Below are 19,484 nucleotides of genomic sequence, written 5' to 3'. Positions count from 1 at the left end.
AGGTATTTGATAAAGTTCAGAGGCATTCCTTACAATATACTCTAAGTAAAACAGTCCAAAAGAAAACTACATACATATGTGCCCCAAACAAGAAGCAATACTGAATGATTCTTCCATTCCTTATTGACTTGGTTTATACTCTGTCAATAACTACCCTCATGGGTACCATCATGTATAAACATAGCTTATTGTTGCAGTCTGTATTCTACTTTCACTGAATTGCCAGTTTTTATCCCTAAATTACACATTTGTAGAAGGGAGCATCTTCATAATTACTATTCTTCAAGTTTTTTTTTTTTATATACTATTCTCAGCTCTAGATAAACTTTAGAAACATTGTCAGTTCTTCCCCACCACTGTCATTTTTTTCCTAGTCTTTCTTGGCAAATCATTTTGTCCCTTCATGAAGTTTTCAGTTAAAGAACATGACTAAATGGCGGTTAAACATATATTTATAAATTAAGTTGATCTTTCTGATGCTGGTGTCCAGAATCAAAGCAAAGTTAGTAGCTATCTTTATAAAATTCTGTCTGGGTTTGGTACATGGTAAGACATATTATCTCTTGATGTCTTTCTGTTACTTTCACAAATAAAAGATGACATAGCTGAAGACAGAATTCTTGTTACAATCTTTTCCCTCAAAAATATCTGTTATTGACTTCCTAGTATAACATCACGGAGAAAACTGAGTCCAACTTTAGTTTTTCTCTTAAAGTTAGGTGTTTTTTTTTTTTTTTTTGGCATGGATACCAATAGCTTTGCTTACATTTCAAATTGTAAAAACCTCATTTATAAAATCAATAATTATATTTTATCTTTCATTGCTTACTCTTTCGTGCTCTGTAATATTATTTTCTGTGATAATATCTATTATTTCCAGATTAAACTCTATGAACTTACATCCATTTCTTTTTCCTTGTTCTCATTTTGCCACTTTCCTCTATTTTACTCAGGAAATGTTTATCATCTTTTTCCCTAATATCATTTATTGGCTCCCCCCCCCCAAGTGGGGTACCAAATGTGCCATTTACTTCTTCCTATGAGGCATTGTATCGAATCTGGAGTTCAGTTAAAGATCAGCTGATATTTTCTAGATTAGTCTCTTACCATCTATGAATATTCTTTAGAGGCACTTTCGTTCTGAGCCTTACTGAGCTAAATTAACAGGCATTTTCTTTAATATTCTTTAATATTAAATCTTTTGTTTTTACTTTTAAACTGAGATAAAATATTCTTTAATATTAAATCTTTTGTTTTTACTTTTAAACTGAGATAAAATTGGTGTATAACATTTAGTTTTAGATGTATAGCATAATGATTTGATATATTGCAAAATGATGACCAAAATAAGTTTAGTTCACATCCATCACCACACATAATTACAAAATTGTTTTTCTTTGTGTTGAGAACTTTTAAGATCGTCTCTCTTAGCAACTTTCAAATATACAACACAGTAAAATTAACTATAATCACTTATGTTGCCAGGACTTACTTCTCTTATACCCGGAAGTGTGTGTATTTCAACCACATATTCATTTTGAACAGAATTAAATCTTACTCAGAGGCATGAGGTCCCTTTGAGACCTCACAATATTGCTGGGCTTACTTGTAGTGAGGAATTTTTTCATAAGCTGCCCGGCTTTTTTTTCTCATTAGTTCTTTTCTAAGTCAATATTCAGTGTTTACATTATTATGACTACGTAAATATTATTTACAGTTGAGCAAATGTGATTACATTTCCTTCTTGTACAAATTGTTTACTTGGCCTTTGTGATGGCCTCATTTTTTACCCTTCCTGGAGTTCTCCATTGTCCTGCCGTAACCTGGACGGGTCCCCTCTGGGTCTGCTACAAAGCTACAATCTTGGTACTTTTCTTCACCAGCCACTGGGACCTTTTTCTTTTTTGTGTTAGATGTTTTTTTGGTTTTTGTTTGTTTGTTTTTTGTTTTTGTTTTTTGGTTCATCAATGATTCTGGTGGAATGAGCATGAGTAAATTTCTTAGAAAGGATCTGCTAATCCTTTGATTTCTGAAAATACAGTTGGTTCTCATTATTCACGGATTCTGTATTTGTGAATCTGCAACGATTACTTATAGCCCTCAGATCAATACTTGTGTGCTTTTGTGGTCATTAACAGACATACCCAGAGTGGCAAAAAGTTTGAGTTCCGAGGCAGCACACAAAGTTTCTTTGTTCAGATCTGACACTGCAGATAAGTATACTTTTGTGGTCTACTTATGCCACACTTTTTGCACTTTTGTGCTTTTCATTGGTGATTTTCTGTCTGCAATGGCTCCTAAACAGTATGCCAAAGTGCTGCTTAGTGTTCCTAACCACAAAAGGCTGTGATGTGCCCTAGGGAGAAAACATGTGTGTCAAACAAGCTTGCTTTAGGCAAGAATTACAGTGCGGTTGGCCATGAGTTCAATGTTAATGAATCAATGATATGTAGGACATAAGCTATCTTTAAACAGAAACACACACAAAGCAAGGTTATGTATTAATTGGTTAACGAAAATGTTGTGACCAGAGGCTCACGGGAACCTAATCCTCTATTTCCCTTAGGAGTAATGATTCAGTATTTGCTGATGCAGTGGTTGGAGTGACTTTATAGAACCGAACTACCACAAAAATACAAGAGTCAAGTGGATCTTTTCCTTATCTTTCTTTATACTTGATTGACAAAGTGTTTGGTAGGAGTGACAGTCTGGATCTTCGGGTTGGATATCACTTGCAGAATTTTGAGGGCATTACTTCGTTGTCTGTCATTTCCTAATGTTGAGAAATTTGATGTCATTTTGATTGTGAGTCTTTGTATGTGACTTTTATTCCTCTACTTGAAGGTTTAAGGTCTTCTCATCTATAGTAATTAAACTGCCTTAGTCTGGATCATCTGTCATTCTCTGTGTTAAAAATATTTCCTTTGAAAACTCTTGTGTTTCAGTTTTAGGACATTTTCTTGCATTAATTATTTGATAATGTCCTATTTTCTCATTGTGAAACAATTACTACTAGATATTGCTCTCTGAGAGTAAGCCTTTACTCATTTTTAAATCTTTACCATTTTCCAGCGCTTTGCCTTTGTGATCTTTTAAGTTTATATTCCAAACTTTCATTGAACTTTTCATTTCTGCTATGTTTTTAATTTCTAGGAATTTTTTTTTGTTTTGTTTTGAGATTTTTTTTTGGTTTGTTTACTTTAGTTTAGTTTATACTCCTTATACTCCCTGTATTTTATACTCCTTATATTTCCTTTACTTTTGTGGAATTCTGATTTTCTCTGGGGTTTTCTTCCTGTCACGTTAGAGTATTTTCTCCAATATCCGGTGATCTTCAGATCATAATTCAGAGCATGGCACCAAAAACCTGGCTGGATGTTGGATGTGTGTGTGTGTGTGTGTGTGTGTGTGTGCATACATATGCAGGACTTGCTGACTGGAGGGTCTCATTGCGGTGTGATGGGGCAGGATCCTAGGGTTTACTGGGATTGTAAAATGTCAGTATTACCAGATCTTCTGAGATGGCCAGTTTTCTCAGAGAGGATAAACTGCTAAGTCTTGATTAAAGAGAAATCTCATCCAGGTCTAATGTTGAAAAATAATGGCACTTTAAGGTTGCCCTAATTTTTCCATAGGCCATTAAGATGGTGGCAGGATTCCCCACCCCACCTCCTGCTCCCAACTGTGAAGCTAGAGCATGGGTTGGAGTGTTAGGAATTAATGTGATTTCTGGCACTCAGCAAACATTTCACATATATTAATTTTCTTCCTCATGGTAGAATATCTTGCAAAGCAAAGAGAGTCACCGAAGACCAGACAGGAGAACATAAACTCCTCTTTGAATGCATACATTTTTTAAATGAAGAAAATGAAAGAGAAGCAGATGGGAGGAGAAGAGGGGAGGAAGAGAAGGGTGAGGAGGTGAGAGAAGGATAATGGGAGGAGAGAGAGGGGAAAAAAGAGGGAAAGGAAGAGGAGGAGAGCGAGGAGGAAAGAAAAGAATAGTGAGAAGGAAGGAGGGGAAAGGAGGCAGGAGAGGGGGAAAAGGGGTGAGGGGAGCTGAAGAAAGGTTGAGCACAGGGTTTCTCAGTCTCCCGTGATGTGGTTACTGGTTAATTTGCCAGTTATGTCATTCAGTGTCTCTTCTAAGATACCCTTGGTGCAGCCAAATGGCACTCCTAGTTATCTCCAGGATAGAAACTAAGGCTGCCTGTGTCCCATCACGACTTACTGTTTATAATCTGTCTTTCAAGAATTATCAAGTAATCCCTCACACCACAAAGATATGCTTATTTTTATTTTTTTCTCCTATAGCAGATTAGAGTTGCCAAGAAATGCCTTGTATTATAGATACAAGCTTCTTTGTGTTTATACACTTCATGAGATGACAAGGTCCTTAAAGGCAAAGACAGTCTTGTCCAAAACTTCTCAATTACTGTAGTGAAGGACCATCTTTTTATTTTAAAAATTTCCCATCCATCACAGACTGATAATTTTATAAAACACAAAATCATACACTTAGATGTCAAAGCAGGATAAAAATGCTATAAAATGTTCTAAATGCTTTCTCTTCCGTTTTGTATTTTACTAGTCACACTGGTTAAAATCAGTTCATGGATTGGCACTGTTTTACTGAATCCACTATCTTGCTTTGATCCTGGAAATATGATTTGAGAAGAATTTGTACAGAATAAATTAAATCACATCCAAATGTAATTAAATTGATATTCAGAAATAAAGATCCTGGATTTGATTAGAATGAAATGGCATCATAATATCCACTTCTTGTTTTTAACTCTTGGTTTGTAGTTTGAAGATTTAAATGTTAAGCAGTTAGCAATGTTCTCAAAAACAATGCAAATTGTAGAAGTTTTTCAATCTACTCGACATTTAAGTCTAAATAATTTGGGGCCACCCTTCGTCTGTCATTGTCAAAAGTAAAGTTTCACCTTACTAAATTTTCCAGCAATGATAAGTTGGTGTTGCGATCTTTGTAGTATGGAAGAAAGCTCAATATTCAATCATACTAATAGGAAACTATTTCTGTCTAGTAGTCTGGTTTTAAAACAGAGTCTGACATTGTTATTACATAATATTTCACACATACACTCACAGTGGTCTTCACATAATGAATTTGCACTTAATGAAATTAGACAGCTATTCATTAAACAAAGGGCAGCAATGCTATCAAATTATTTCTTGTGAACTTCAAACTAACAACTGGTAACTGAAGCAAATAGGAATGAATGTTTGGATTTATTGAGAAGCCCCCTAATCTCTGACTCGGTGGTCTTACATGGGAATCTGGAGTGCTCAGCATGCCAGAGGTCTACTGAGATTCATTTTGGTCATCAAAGGCCCATGATTAAGGAACACATTTTTAAAATCACTTCTTTAGGGAGCCTCACTTTTTAAAAGGCTTTCAAGATTTTTAGTATCCGATAGGGCTGTAATATACACTTCACTGAAATACCACTAGCACGATAAGATAATTTAACCGAGATCTGGGAGAAATATATCATCAAGTGTTTCATCTTTTTTATGCTTTTCATTGAAGCTAAGAGGAAGCGATAGTCCAGGGTTGTCTACTGTTGAATTAAACCAGAGGCACTGTTATGTTATTTTGAAGTTGAATGTGGCCTGCAGGTTCTAATGGTTAAGTTCTGAATGTGGTCTAATGAAAATTTCACCAGAGAAATAATGTTTCTAAAGACATGAAACATTGGGGGTTGATTTTTCATTTTAATATCTACCTTAGTTGGCATCCCAAAATAAAGTTGTTTAATACATTTTTTTTTTGCCCTGATTAGCTTCTAAAGTGTAAGCGATGCCTGGCTCTTGCTAATATTTGGCAGCTATCGATTTTACTGTGATAACTGATTTGTTCTGCAGAGTTAAGTAGGGAATCTTTTGAATCAGAAGTATTCTGCACTTTGAAAATGTCATTAAAAGTGTTGAAAAGGTCACATTTTGAGATTGATGAAATACAGATCAGTCATTCTTGGCTGGATGAACAGAATTTAATTGGGAAGCGAGGCTTTAAAACTTTTGCCGGCAGTTTCAGAATGCAAGTCTGAGATTCACACTGCCTCTGGAAGGAATAAATAACTCTTTATGTACATGATTATTTTCCTGAATAATTAAAGCTATTGTGTGGATGTTCATGATGATTCAAATGAACGTGAAACCCAGAAGAGAGAACGAAGCATCAGTGTGCATGAAATTGACGGCTCTTTAAGCCAAAGCCCCAGCCTGGACTCCATTTTAAAATGGCTACCAATGTGCTTTGTGTCTTTATGGAGATTACATCACATCTCTGTGTCTTAGTTTTCCAGTATTAAAATAATTACAACATCTATTTTCTTTATATGAGAATCAGTATAGATGTATTGAACAATAGGAAATAAAGGTTAATCAATAATTTGGACCCTTGAGGAAGGGGTCCAGGAAATTATTTAGGTAAGCAAGTATAATTCCACTGGATAGCCCATTTCAGGTACCTTTATGGAGTTAAAAATAAGAAAATTAATTAGCTTTCTTTCCTTGGATGTGGGTTGACTTTAATTTAATGAAACCAACACTTCATTTGTTTTGGATATTTATTTCTTCTGAGTATTTTCAGGACAGATTTAAAAAGTAAATGAAACTAAGATCTTATTTCCAATTGAATCAATAGCACTATCTTCATGTAGTGTTTCTAAATATGAAACCTAAGTAATCCAAGCCATAATTTATATTTTATTCATATCTATATCCAATAAATTTATCTTTCATTGGTCAAACTATCTGCTTACCCTTTCCAATGTAGCCTGACACTTTAAAAACTCATGTTCCTCAAAGACAGTGCTGGTGGTAATAAGGAAATGGTAGTAATTGTGTAAGTCAATATACTTGTCAAAGCTCTGATTGTTTTAAATTTGATTCCATGATATCATTTAAGATTACTTCTTCTCATGAGTAAGATTTTATGTATGACAAGTTCAGTTATTTATTTTCTTATGTATGGGTATTTGATGTCTACAAATTCGTTTGGCTACTTTAAAATTGTATGAAATGAAGTGATCATAAATCCTTTGTAGACTTTAAAGGACTTCTCATTAGACTTGCCTTTTTAATGTAATTATAGGGTGAGGATTGCTATGACTAAGAGCTTAGAGGATACAGTGAGATTATTTAGCCAATATTACTTACGTTACAATTTTAACAGCATTTTTATCTTAAATGGACATCTAGCCTTTATGATATCAGATTCGTTATTGGGTTGAGTGGATTTAATGATTGAACAGGTGTTTCTCCTGTCTGTCTGTCTGTCTCTCTCTCACACACACACCAAATGACAGATTGACTTTTAAATACCTTAATGTATTATGATCAAATATCTCATCCAAATTCTAGGGTGGGGTGAGGTTACCTGAGATATATAATGATACCAATTCTCAAAGTAAAACTGATATGAACTGTGACATTTGGCTTAATGTGACACTTTATTATATGGATGAATTAGACACTAGTGGAAGTGCTGATAACACTCTTTTGAAATATCATCAGCTATAAAGTCCTGCACCACTGCTTTCTTTATAAGCAGAACTTAAATAAATCTATTTAATGATCCTATGTATTTTCTTCCCTCTAAGTAACACTATACTCCTGCCTGCTATAATCTGCAATTACTTTCTTTTCCCTGAGGAGAACATTTCACTGAAGAAATAAAAGTCGTTTCAGTCACCATGAGTCTCTCTGCTTCCTAAGACATTTTCAAATGGTAAGGACTGAGGAAGACTCTTTTTGATGACTCTACTCTATTTTATCATTGGAGAGTAATGAATTCTTGCTCCTTAAAAATGTGTCCTGGAGCCCATGCATTCAAGACACCACTGTCAGGATATATACATACATGACCGATGACCCAATTTATTGCTGATAGTGTACCTGTCATCACAGTGCTGTTTAAATGATTTTGACAAGTACAGAAGAGTGGCATTGACAGGTGCAGAAATAAATAATGGGTTTAAGCTTTCAAATGTTTTTACAGCATTTCCCTGAGTGGCAGGTTGATAAATTAAGATTACAGTTGTAGCATCAGGCCTGAGAGCACAAGGCTTTAGATTACAAAAATAGCGCCGTGGAAACTTTGTGTACTCTCCAGAGAAGCAGCCTGGAGGGCCTAGGGAAAAAATGAAACAAGAGCACTTGCTAAAGGAATCATTAATTTTGCGGTAGCACTGTCTGAGTCTAAACAAATAAAAAAAACAAGATTTTTAGAAGAGGAAAATTGCCTTTATCCCCTTATCCCTTTTTCCCTGGAGACTCACAGAAAATTGAAACCACACTATCAAAAGATAGGCATTGAGTCGCCATTCGTGGTTTCAGGATGTCAGATGGGTGTATTTTGAGCTTTGGGACAGATTCTTGTTAACCTTCCCTTAGTTTTGACGCTCCACCTGGACTTTAGCCTATCATACTGTCACCATGATCCCACAAAGTTCAGCTGAGAAACCCCTAAGACATCACTCCATCACTCACTGACTCTAATACTCTCAAAAATGTTATTTTCATCAGGCATTTCTGTTCCATTATTTTTTTGTTTGTACACATCTTATTCAACGAAAATTGTATATATTTAAGGTGTACAACATGACATCTTGATATACATACACACTGTGAAATGATTACCATAATGAAGCTGATGAACATATCCATAACATCACATAGTTATTTCTTTGTGTGATGAGAACACTTCAGACCTACCTTTTTTTTTATAGTGAATTTCAAGCATACAATATAGTGTTATTAACTAAAGTCATCGTGTTCTAGTTCCTATTCATTCTATATACCTGAAAACTCTGCCTCCCTAATTGTCCTATCCCCTGGCCACCATCATTCTACTCCCTGTTTCTGAGTTCAGTTACTTTAGTTTCCACCTATAAGTGAGATCATGCAGTATTTGTCTTTCTATGTCTGGCATCTGTAATGTCCTTCAGGTTATTCCACACTGTTGCAAGTGGCAGAATTTCCTTCTTTTTAAAGGCTGGATAACATTCTATTATACAGAATTATGTAATATTTCATAAATATTTTCTCTATCCATTTATCTGTTAATGGACACTTGGATGTTTCTATGTCTTGGCTATTGTAAATAATGCTACTACGAATATGGGGGATGCAGATATCTTTTCAAGTTAGTGTTTTCACTTCCTTTGGATAAATAGAAATGGAGCTGCTGAATCATAGGGTAGTCTTATTTTTATTTTTGGAGGAACCGCCACACTGTTCTCTGTAGTGGCTGCACCAGTTTACTTTCCCCCAACAGTGCACAAGGATTCCCTTTTCTCCAGGTTTTCACCAGCACTGGTAATCTTTTGTCTTTTTGATAAGGGTCCTTCTAACAGGCGTGAGGTGATTTCATTCTGCTCAAGTCATGAATGAGTCTTTTCAAGTCACGCCTGAACTACTACAACAGCTTTCTAGATGGCTCTACTATGAACCTTGGGAAACATCACTCTTCGGTTAAAAACAAAACAGACAAAAACAGACAAGCAAACATCCAATCAATGATTCCGTTGACTCCACAGAATGAAAGGATACTCATCCTCTTCCCTCTCTCAATATTCTAGGCAATTTTTTTTTTAACATTTTTAATTTATTTTTGGGACAGAGAGAGACAGAGCATGAACGGGGCAGGGGCAGAGAGAGAGGGAGACACAGAATCGGAAGCAGGCTCCAGGCTCTGAGCCATCAGCCCAGAGCCTGACGCGGGGCTCGAACTCACGGACCGCGAGATCGTGACCTGGCTGAAGTCGGGCGCTTAACCGACTGCGCCACCCAGGCGCCCCTAGGCAATTTTTAACCTGACCTTGAGGATTAACTCAGGTCCTGCTTTTTGGCTAGAAAAATTTCCTGATAATCTGGCCATTTCTTCCAACTTCTCAGTTTTTATTTTTATTAAAATTTTTTAATGTTTATTTTATTTTTGTGAGAGAGAGACAGAGCACAAGTGGGGGAGGGTCAGAGAGAGAGGCAGACACAGAATCTGAAGCAGGCTCCAGGCTCTGAGCTGTCAGCACAGAGCCCAACATGAGGCTCGAACTCACAAACCAGGAGATCATGACCTGAGCCGAAGTCGGCGCTTAACCAACTGAGCCACACAGGTGCCCCCAACTTCTCAGTTCTTAAGATTAACTCTTAATTCCTAAATGATTGGTGAACACCAATTACTTTACAGCAGTCATATAATTTTGTTTTGTGTTTTCATGCTTTACTGAAACCATACCTAAACTGGTGTTGCTTTCCTTTTTTCATGTTCCTCTCATTAAAGTTTTTAGTATTGTGAATGACATTTTCTATAAATCTAAGTACCCTCTGGAACTGTCTCCCTGTCTTCATGCTATTTTACTTTTTCTTGTCTATCTTCCTCAAAGATCTTCTGAGTATGGCAGTCCTTCATTTCTGTGCCGATTTCAGTCTCTTGTGAATTTCTATTCCCAGAATTCAACTGCATTACTAGGAACTGAATATTCAGGCTTTGGGGATTCAATTAGTTAACATTTCTATCATTCAGTGGAACTTAACTCCTTTAGGAAAAAAAAACTATTAATATAATTTTTTGTTGCACAGGATAGTGAAATAGTAATAGGTTATTTATTTTGCTGTTTACTAGGTGTCAGACACTGCTAAGCACTTTGCAATATTATTTCATTCAAGACAGTCCTAAGAGTTAATGGAGAAGAGCTAAACAGATTGCCCAAGGTACCTAGCTAGGAAGTAACAGAATGGAATTCAAACCAAGGAAATCAAATTACAGAATTTAAGCTCTTAAAATAGGTCGCGAACAGTACATCAATGTATAGCATCTATTAGTAAATGTAAGGTGTCATACAAAACCCGGAAAAAAGTAAAATAGTGTAAATATTGGACCTAATAAGGGTGTCAAGATTTAATAATGTCTTCATAACAACAGCAGAAGTATACTGAAGATCCAAATTCAGTTCCAAGACTGGAAATAAAAGGGGGAAAATATCCCCCAAGAAAAACTATTAAAAAATATAGATGCTAGCAGTTATGTGAGGATCAATTTTTTCTGTCTTGGCACTGTTCGCTTCCTCTTGTTTGGATTTAGTAGAATGGGAACACTCCACCTCAGGGCACACAGGAGACCGAGGATTGACTGGATCATGATTTGTTCACTCATTGAATAGAGAAAAATGTGAGAATTTTATTATTTTTACCTTTGATGTGTTTTGAATGTCTCTCAGAGAAGCTTGAGAAGTAAAAATTCTGAGCTTTATCAATATCATTTTTTAAAATTATTCTGAGTTATTTAAATTATGCTAATAGAGTGAAAAGATTCTGAATTTTTTAAAAGATTTTTTTACATATTTATTTATTTTAGAGAGAGAGAGAGAGAGAGAGAGAGTGTGAGCAGGCAAGGAGCAGAGAGAGAGGGAGACACAGAATCTGAAGTAAGCTCGAGGCTCTGATCTGTCAGCACAGAGCCCAACGGGGGGCTCGAACCCATGAACTGAGAGATCATGACCTGAGCTGAAGTCGGACACTTAACCTACTGAGCCACCCAGGTGCCCCTGAAATTTTTTTTTTTTACCCACGCAAAACATAATTCTCCTCAATAATAAAACCACTCATGCAAAAATTCATCACCTGAAATATTGGTATGAACAAAAATTTCAATTCCAAAATACAACTGATTCATATTAAAAGTCTTCTTTTAAAAGGTCAACTTCATGCTGAAGAGGCAAGAAGAAATAATTCACATGGAAAATTTCATTTAGTGCCTTGAGTATATTTTTAAAGTGGCTCAGTGTCTGCAAAGTGTCAACAGTCACTTGTGCTTGAAGAGAACTCATGCATTGTCTTGACACGCCCTTTTACACTGTGAATCTTAAACGTCAAATGAACAAAAGCTTCCTTTCCCTTCATCTGTATTTTTCATTAAAAAGCTGTAAAATCCTTTTTCAAGGCAACTGGTTTTACACTAAGATTTATATCTTAGAATCTTAATTGAGATGATCACTCAGTTCTTGTTCACTTTCCTAAATGCACACTTGATGCCTGTTTTCTCCCAGCTTATTTCCAAATTCAGAATCTATGTGATGCCACATAAAAGGAAACATTTGCCAGAAGAGTTTTCTTAATTGCTCTAAAATGTAACATTTTGAAGATGAGTAGAATATCAGATGCTTAGTACTCACTTGTTCAGCACTGCAAGCCTAAGCTCCACACTAAAAAACAAGTTTGCTTACCTGATTTTTTTTACTGTTGGGTGAGTGAGATGGGAGGTTTAATTTTTAAATCTATTATTTAAGTTCATTTTGCTTAAAAAATAAATATATTTTATATTATATATTTATAATAAATTTATGTATGTAACATATATTACATACACAATATTTATAATGTAAAATATGAAACATTTTAATCATTTAATAAAAATTATTTATTAAATATTTAAATGATATTATTTAATAATTTAAAGTTTAATATATTTCCATAGGTCTGGGACAACATCAAAATGAGTTTTTATGCATCTGAGCATAGGTAGTATGTTCTTTGTGTACCATGGAAGCTTCCATGGCATACCATCTGGTCTTTTTACACGTATCCTGGTCTGTGATGGGTGAACTCCAAGGCAGTTCGAGATCAATGTGCCCACCTCCACCATATGCATGGTGGATGGTCTTTCTGATGTCTCTTCTGCCTTCAAAGCCCCCAGACCCAGGCCAGAGACTCTTCAGTTCATAGTGGACATGTTCCACTTTGCTAATGACCTCAGAAACACAATCTATATCACCTGCCATCTGAAGGTCACTCCGGCTTAGTCCTGGACCAGCTAAACAAAGCCTATTCCTTCATCGAGTCCTCCAACAGGTGGTCCCGAGTCGAAGGCCCTGCTGATATCTGTCGTTGTGGTAACACAGGTAGCTGTGGCCTTCTGGGCCGCGCGAGGAGGCTGTCCCACCTAGAGAGACGGCAGCACAAGGCCGCTTCCCAAAATCACAATTGCAGTCACGTGACTAAAGAAGCAGATATTTCGGCCGGGCCTCTGAACCTCCTGGGAAAGGCTGGTGATCATGGTATGGAGGGGTCAGTCTCTCCTCACACCTCTGTGATGTTGGGCATAGGGTTGTCCAGGGTGGTATCCCTGACTCTGGCTACTACCATTGTCCTGGGTTTGCCGGGAGGTATCACACTGCTTCCTTCCCTGTGATAAGCCCTGTGTCTATTTCCCAATAAAAGAAGAAAGTGAAGGAAAAAAAAAACCCAGCTTTCCCAAACTGGGAAAGACTATGGGAAGTTATATTTCAAAGATTTTCTGAAAAAATTCTAGAGACTCTACATGTCTATAAGAGCAATCCGTGCATTCATGTAAGAGAAGGGGTGGGAGAATGAAACCATGATGTAGACAATGGTTTCCAGGCCTGCCTCAACGGCCTTGAATCACACTGCATTTATTGGCTTCCCCTGGGTAAACAGAATCAGACTCTGGGATGAGCTTTCCTACCTGACTCTAAGCCAAAGTTTATTATTTTTTCCTGACATTATTTTATTAATAATTTACTGATGCATATGGGGGCGTCTGGGTGGCTCTGTCAGTTAAGCGTCCGACTTCGGCTCAGGTCATGATCTCGTGGTTTGTGAGTTCGAGCCCCGTGTCGGGCTCTGTGCAGACAGCTCGGAGCCTGGAGCCTGCTTCGGATTCTGTGTCTCCCTCTCTCTCTGCCCCTCCCCTGCTCGCACTCTGTCTCTGTCTCAAAAATAAATAAAACATTAAAAAAAATAATTTACTGATGCATATGAAAGAAAACCCCTCTCATATCAATGTATAGTTGAAGGTCTGAGATCTGAGATTTCACTTAACTTCTATTCACAATTCCCTATTCTTTTTCCATAAGCAAATAATTCCTGCGTTATAACTTTCTTTGACAATTTTTTTCCATTGGTATATTCAGATTGAATTTATGTTGTGACATTTAAAAGTTTTATTTCATAAATACTGCAGCACATTTATGAAAGAGTTTTTTCCCTAGTTTATATTAAAAACAGATGCACATTAAAAATTTATCAATATTTGGTTCCATTTAAAAAATTTAAATAACAATTACTAGTTTTCATCATTTAAATACAAAACAGTATCTGTGTTTATCTTGTTTGATAGTTTACTCCATTCACAGTTTTGTTTTGTTTTTTCCCCTCTCCATTATAAAAATGTTTTTTTTGTTTCCGCATGTAACCCAAAGCATGACTTGTTAAAGTGGAGTTTTATTCTCTGAACTATTTCTGAGCTCTCTGATGGATTCTTTGGAGCATTATATATGAGTATACCTTCCACATGTGTAATAAAACCGAATCTTTATGAGAAATTATGTGCCAAGAACAGTGTTAAATACTTGATCTAAATTATCTTACTTAATCACCATATCACAAATAAGGACCCAAAGCTTGGGAGTTTAAGTAATTGCCTAAACTAATACACATTGCTTGTAAGTGTCAGAGCCTATGAAAGCAAAAGCAACTTCTAGAAGACATATTAACAAGTGCTTTAAGACACTGGCAGACAATGGACAAGTATGTAATATTTAGCACTGATCTATTCATTAATATGATTTTTTTATTAAACAGAATTAAAATTAATGTGAGGTGTGCAGGGTCCTAGAAAAACTCACTGGTATAGACTTAAAGGTCAACTCATACCAAAGACCATATACCATGTATTATTCCTTTTGGTATGTGACTATGTTACAAGTCACAAATTTGAGTAATGGTTCTTGTATTAGACTACCTGTTGCCTAGTAGTCACATAGTGTCCATTATGTTCACTATCATCTTATGCTCTTACCAACAAGGTCAGAGGACAGATCCATACAAACTTTGGACAATTTTATTTAAAATAATTTTCCTGGAGAAAAATGGAGAAGTTTAGCTATGTATTGAAATATCCAGTCAGCAGAACCATTTGGGTTGCATGTTCCGTTCCACTTTAAAGACCCATCTAAGGAACAGCAGCATCATTCTTCTTAACTGCCATGCCAATTTTCCCATTATGGGTATTTGCTGAGTTATATGTCATTCTTTTCTGGAAACTTTTTTTTCTAGGCTCTAATACAGAGTTTTAAACTCCTGATAAGTGTAATACAAAGATTACTTAGTCTGCCCTTGTAAAACAGAGGTATGAAGTAAAAAATGAATTCCATCTCAAAGTAGTTAGGAGAACAGGAAATGCTGCAGAGAAACTGCATTAAGCGAGGCATGAAGAGAAGCTATTTCAGCCCTCTTGACTTGAGGGCAGGACACATATGCATTCAAAATAAAAGATTTCTTCAGGCTTAAAGATTTTTAACAATAGGAGCTGATGATCAATGAAGGAAAGAGGCATGCTCTAATGATTTTTTTTGGACCAGATCAACTTGACCTTTCATTTTTTCATGAAATCCTCCAATAAATGCATCTACTCCATTTTTCTCTCAGCATCTCTAACAATTATTTTGATTCTCATGATTCAAATGGGTTTCTCAAAAGCTTTTATGAGGAGGAGAAGGAGAAAAGGAACCATGTCGCTCAAGGAGTGACAGACATATTCAAGGACGGCAAACAAAGAAAATTAATATGATCATTTAAAAAATACACTCCCATCCCATGTTTCTGCTCATTAAGCTTGAGTATAGTGGCTGTTTATATGTGATTTTTTTTCAACTATGACATGTTTCCCTTTAAACTATCACATATTCTGGCATTTTTTGATACTTTACAACATCAACCACAATGCCGAGCATGCCAAAGTCCCCTAATGAGATATTTTAATATATTAATCAAAAGATCATTTGGTAGATAAATAAAAACAATTGGCTGATTCTTAACTAGCAAATTACCTGGAAATAGTACATGTATATTCTTGTCAACAATACATTATTATTAGAACATGTACTCCAACTCAGAACACTACCAGAGAAGGCAAGTGTTGGTCTTACTCAATCTGCCTCATGGTTCCTTGGCTTTGCCTTCAGAGAAGCACCTGATTTCTCCAATGGAGAAATAAAAGTGAAATGGGAGAAAAGGAGAGAAGACAGTACAGACTTTGAACACAGATTTAGGAAAAAAAGGGAGAAGAAACAGTAGGGGTAGATGAAGAGAAAACAGTGCAAAAAATGAGAAGACAGACTAGGAATAGTGAAACTGTGGCTCAGGGGAATTTGTGAAACCAATCTGAATATATCTTTGCATGATGAGAATATAGAAAATTACCGTATACCTTTTTTGGCTTTTTTTTAGAGGATATAGAATTTCATATGCATTCATTTGCTGAATTTCTGAGGTCATAAAACAGCCTACTGAGCATTTTAGTTAAATCTTTATAAAATGTAGATAGCAGTGTTGCTGAGGATATGACCCAATGATGTGGGATGACTCTGAATATGGAATTATGTGACTGAAAACACTATCCCAGAAGCCCTTGTTAAAAATCAATTAAAGAACTAAGATTTAAAATATTTAGACATGTACTCACCCAACAGACAGGAAAGGCTCCTTTGACTCAAGTCTGTGAAAAAATATGAAAAATTTACTTTAACATAGTAATTTGCTGTACACTTAAAAACTGTTTTCATATGAATCTGACAAAATTATTATATTTGTTTAGATGAAAATGTATACATAAGCACTAATAAAAAGCTATAAATAATATATCAAGATCTAATCTTGACTAATTCAAATTCGGGCTGTCTTAATGCAGAGGCTAAATAAAATGAAAAACTGGAATGGGAATGTAGCATTAAATGATACATTAAAGTAATAATACTGTTAGTCTAATTCTGATTTGCACTCTCTATATCTACTTATTTCTTTTTTTAATAGGAATTTGTAGAGGTTTTGATATATTTATTTGTGGTTGTTGTAGTAGTAAAGACATTTATAATGTATTTGGTTACATACTGGCTGAGTAATTTGTTTTTAGTAAATACTCTAACAAAGAAAGAAGCAGAGTGACATTCATGGTCATTTATGGGCAGGAGCAAGACTGGGGGGTGGGCTGAGGGGAAGTCAGATCAACAGATTAGAATATTACTGCCTCCTCTGTGTCTCCTAAGAATCAGGTATTTTTGTACCTCCTAACATATTAAAAAAGAATTCTAATTCTGAAGCCTCCGATTAGCTGTGGCATCTTGAGCAAGCCACTTGAAAAGCTTTCTGGGGCTTACTTTTCTCACTATAAAATAGGCTAGTATTGTTTCCAGTTAATTTTCATATTTCACAAATTAATTGTATATTCTTTGCAAAAAGCAAATCAATCAGGAGAGTATACACTTCTAAATGTTCCCTGGTTGATAACTAAGGAGACCAGTGGTGGTTGTATATTGGCCACTTCGTTTTCATACAAGTTTCTTAACATATGATTATCTGTTAAATAAAGACATTTTTATCTGAATTCTGGTGTTTAAGATCTTTAAAGAGCCTTCGTGTTTTAAAATATTTTTTTTACATGTAAATAGCTGTGGGAAAATGGTAGGAAATTTAATCCTGTAACCAACACCACACAAGCTGACTACATATTGAAGTGGACAATTGAAAGGGCTTGTCATAGAATTAGGCCAAAATACTGTACTTTTATATGAACTTACACAATGAAGGCAATAATCACTTTTTGTCTCTACTTTGTTTTATGCTTATAAAAATAGTTTATTATAAATATGCCTTGTCCCACTTAATGGGCAGAGCTGACACAGCTCCCTGCCACTTGCATGCTGCTTTAAGTGAACAATCATAGCCCGAAAGGCCTCTTTTAGGGAACAGGCACCCTAGCAATCCCTCTGGGCAGTGGCAGGTAGGGAAGCAGAGAAAACCAATAGATGGTTCTCAGAGTTTGGATGCATGCATTTATGCAGCCTTTTCATTTTCTGAATTCTGATTTTATTCACACCTCCCTGGAAATTATTTGCCATGTTGTGTGTTTGTTGTTCCCATATACTTAAGATATGATTAAGCAAACAGAACTAAGGGGAAAAAGTTGAAGATAAATAATGAAATATATTTGGATATGCTTGTTTTATAAGACATGACCAGTGCTAAGTGATCAAAAGAAATTACCTGGAAGAAATGAGGGGGATTCTATGCAGTGTGATGCAGGGGACCATTTATTTATTTGTATCATCAACATCATGACAGTAATGATTTTCCATTACACTCTAATCAGCAATACTTAGTAAGTAGATAACATGTGGGTATTAAATGGGATCCCTTTAGCCAATAATTTCAGACTCACACCTGTCAGATCTTAGTGTATGTGTGTAATTTGCTTGTTTGAGGTGCTAGCCCGCAGGCTCCTAGTTCTCCATTCCTGCTCCCTCAGTGCCCCCCTTGCCTCTCACTGCTCCCTGTTTCTAAGCGGCATTGAGGAATCCAGTAAAAGAAACACTTAAAATATCTGATTCCTCTCGTTTTCATCCTCCACATCTCAATGAGCAATGCACTGGCAATTTTTCCTTTATGTGACTTTCACATCCCTCTCTTCACTCTATTCCCAGGCTGGTTCTCATTATTTACCCCAGCCTAGCTGGTCTCTCCAAACGTAAATTCTTTGTTCACAGCTGCTGCGACTTCACACTGTTTCACACTAAAACCTCCTTCAGTGTCCCCACTCATATCATTTGTTTAAGGCCTGCATGGTGCTGTTTTCATTGAAGTTATCACAAACAACATGAAGAAAAGAAAGACCCACCATTTTGCCTTTCCCTGTGCAATTACTGAAACACTGAGTCAGAATGTGTTTGAAGTAGTATTTACTTATTGATTTTCCTTTTCTTTTTCTAAAGGCTTCAGACAAACGGTGGATTGGAGCATTGTAAGGACATATGTTGCCCCACCGGCACCCGTGGTTGATATGGTTAGTCTCACTAGCCGGTGAATTGTCTCCTTCTTCTTTTACTACTCCACTCACTTCAACTATTTCCTCCCAAATGTTCAATGGAAGAATTCAGGGGAAAATTCAAAATTTTCAAAGTGATACTGGATTGAGAGTTCTGACTGATGTTCTATAAACCAGGGATTGGTGAACTCTGTTCTACAGGCCAAATCCTGCTTACCACAAACCCGCAGCTTACCCGACGCGGGGCTCGAACTCACGGACCGCGAGATCATGACCTGAGCCGAAGTCAGCTGCTTAACCGACTGAGCCACCCAGGTGCCCCACAAATTAGGAATGACTTTTCCTGTTTTTGTAGAACCCACACATTAGGAATGACTTTTATGTCGTTGACACACAATGTTACATTAGTTCTAGGTGTACAACATAGTGATTCAGCATCTCTACCAGTTGGGCCATGCTCACAAGTGTGCATTTTTCTTTTCTTTTTCTTTTTTTCTTTTTAACTTTTAAGTGTTTATTTATTTTTGAGAGACAGAGACAGACAGGGTGTCAGTGGGGGAGGGAGAGTGAGAGGGAGACACAGAATCCGAAGCAGGCTCCGGGCTCTGAGCTG

The 19,484-nt window shown here is 36.3% G+C and overlaps 1 protein-coding gene across 9 annotated transcripts in view; it reads right to left on the bottom strand.

Annotated features, from left to right (window-relative positions):
• RALYL (RALY RNA binding protein like) overlaps positions 1 to 19,484 on the bottom strand; it is a 718,293-nt gene that overhangs the window by 110,622 nt on the left and 588,187 nt on the right. For all 9 annotated transcript variants that reach the window (XM_019822842.3, XM_011291329.4, XM_019822839.3 and 6 more), the window contains one exon: positions 16,517 to 16,549. In XM_019822842.3, coding sequence (XP_019678401.1) covers positions 16,517 to 16,549 — 33 coding nt within the window. The remainder of the gene's footprint in view (positions 1 to 16,516; positions 16,550 to 19,484) is intronic.

The sequence above is a fragment of the Felis catus genome, chromosome F2, assembly GCF_018350175.1.
Source record: "Felis catus isolate Fca126 chromosome F2, F.catus_Fca126_mat1.0, whole genome shotgun sequence".
Taxonomy (NCBI): Eukaryota; Metazoa; Chordata; class Mammalia; order Carnivora; family Felidae; genus Felis; species Felis catus.
This window is presented reverse-complemented; position numbering and strand designations above follow the sequence as displayed.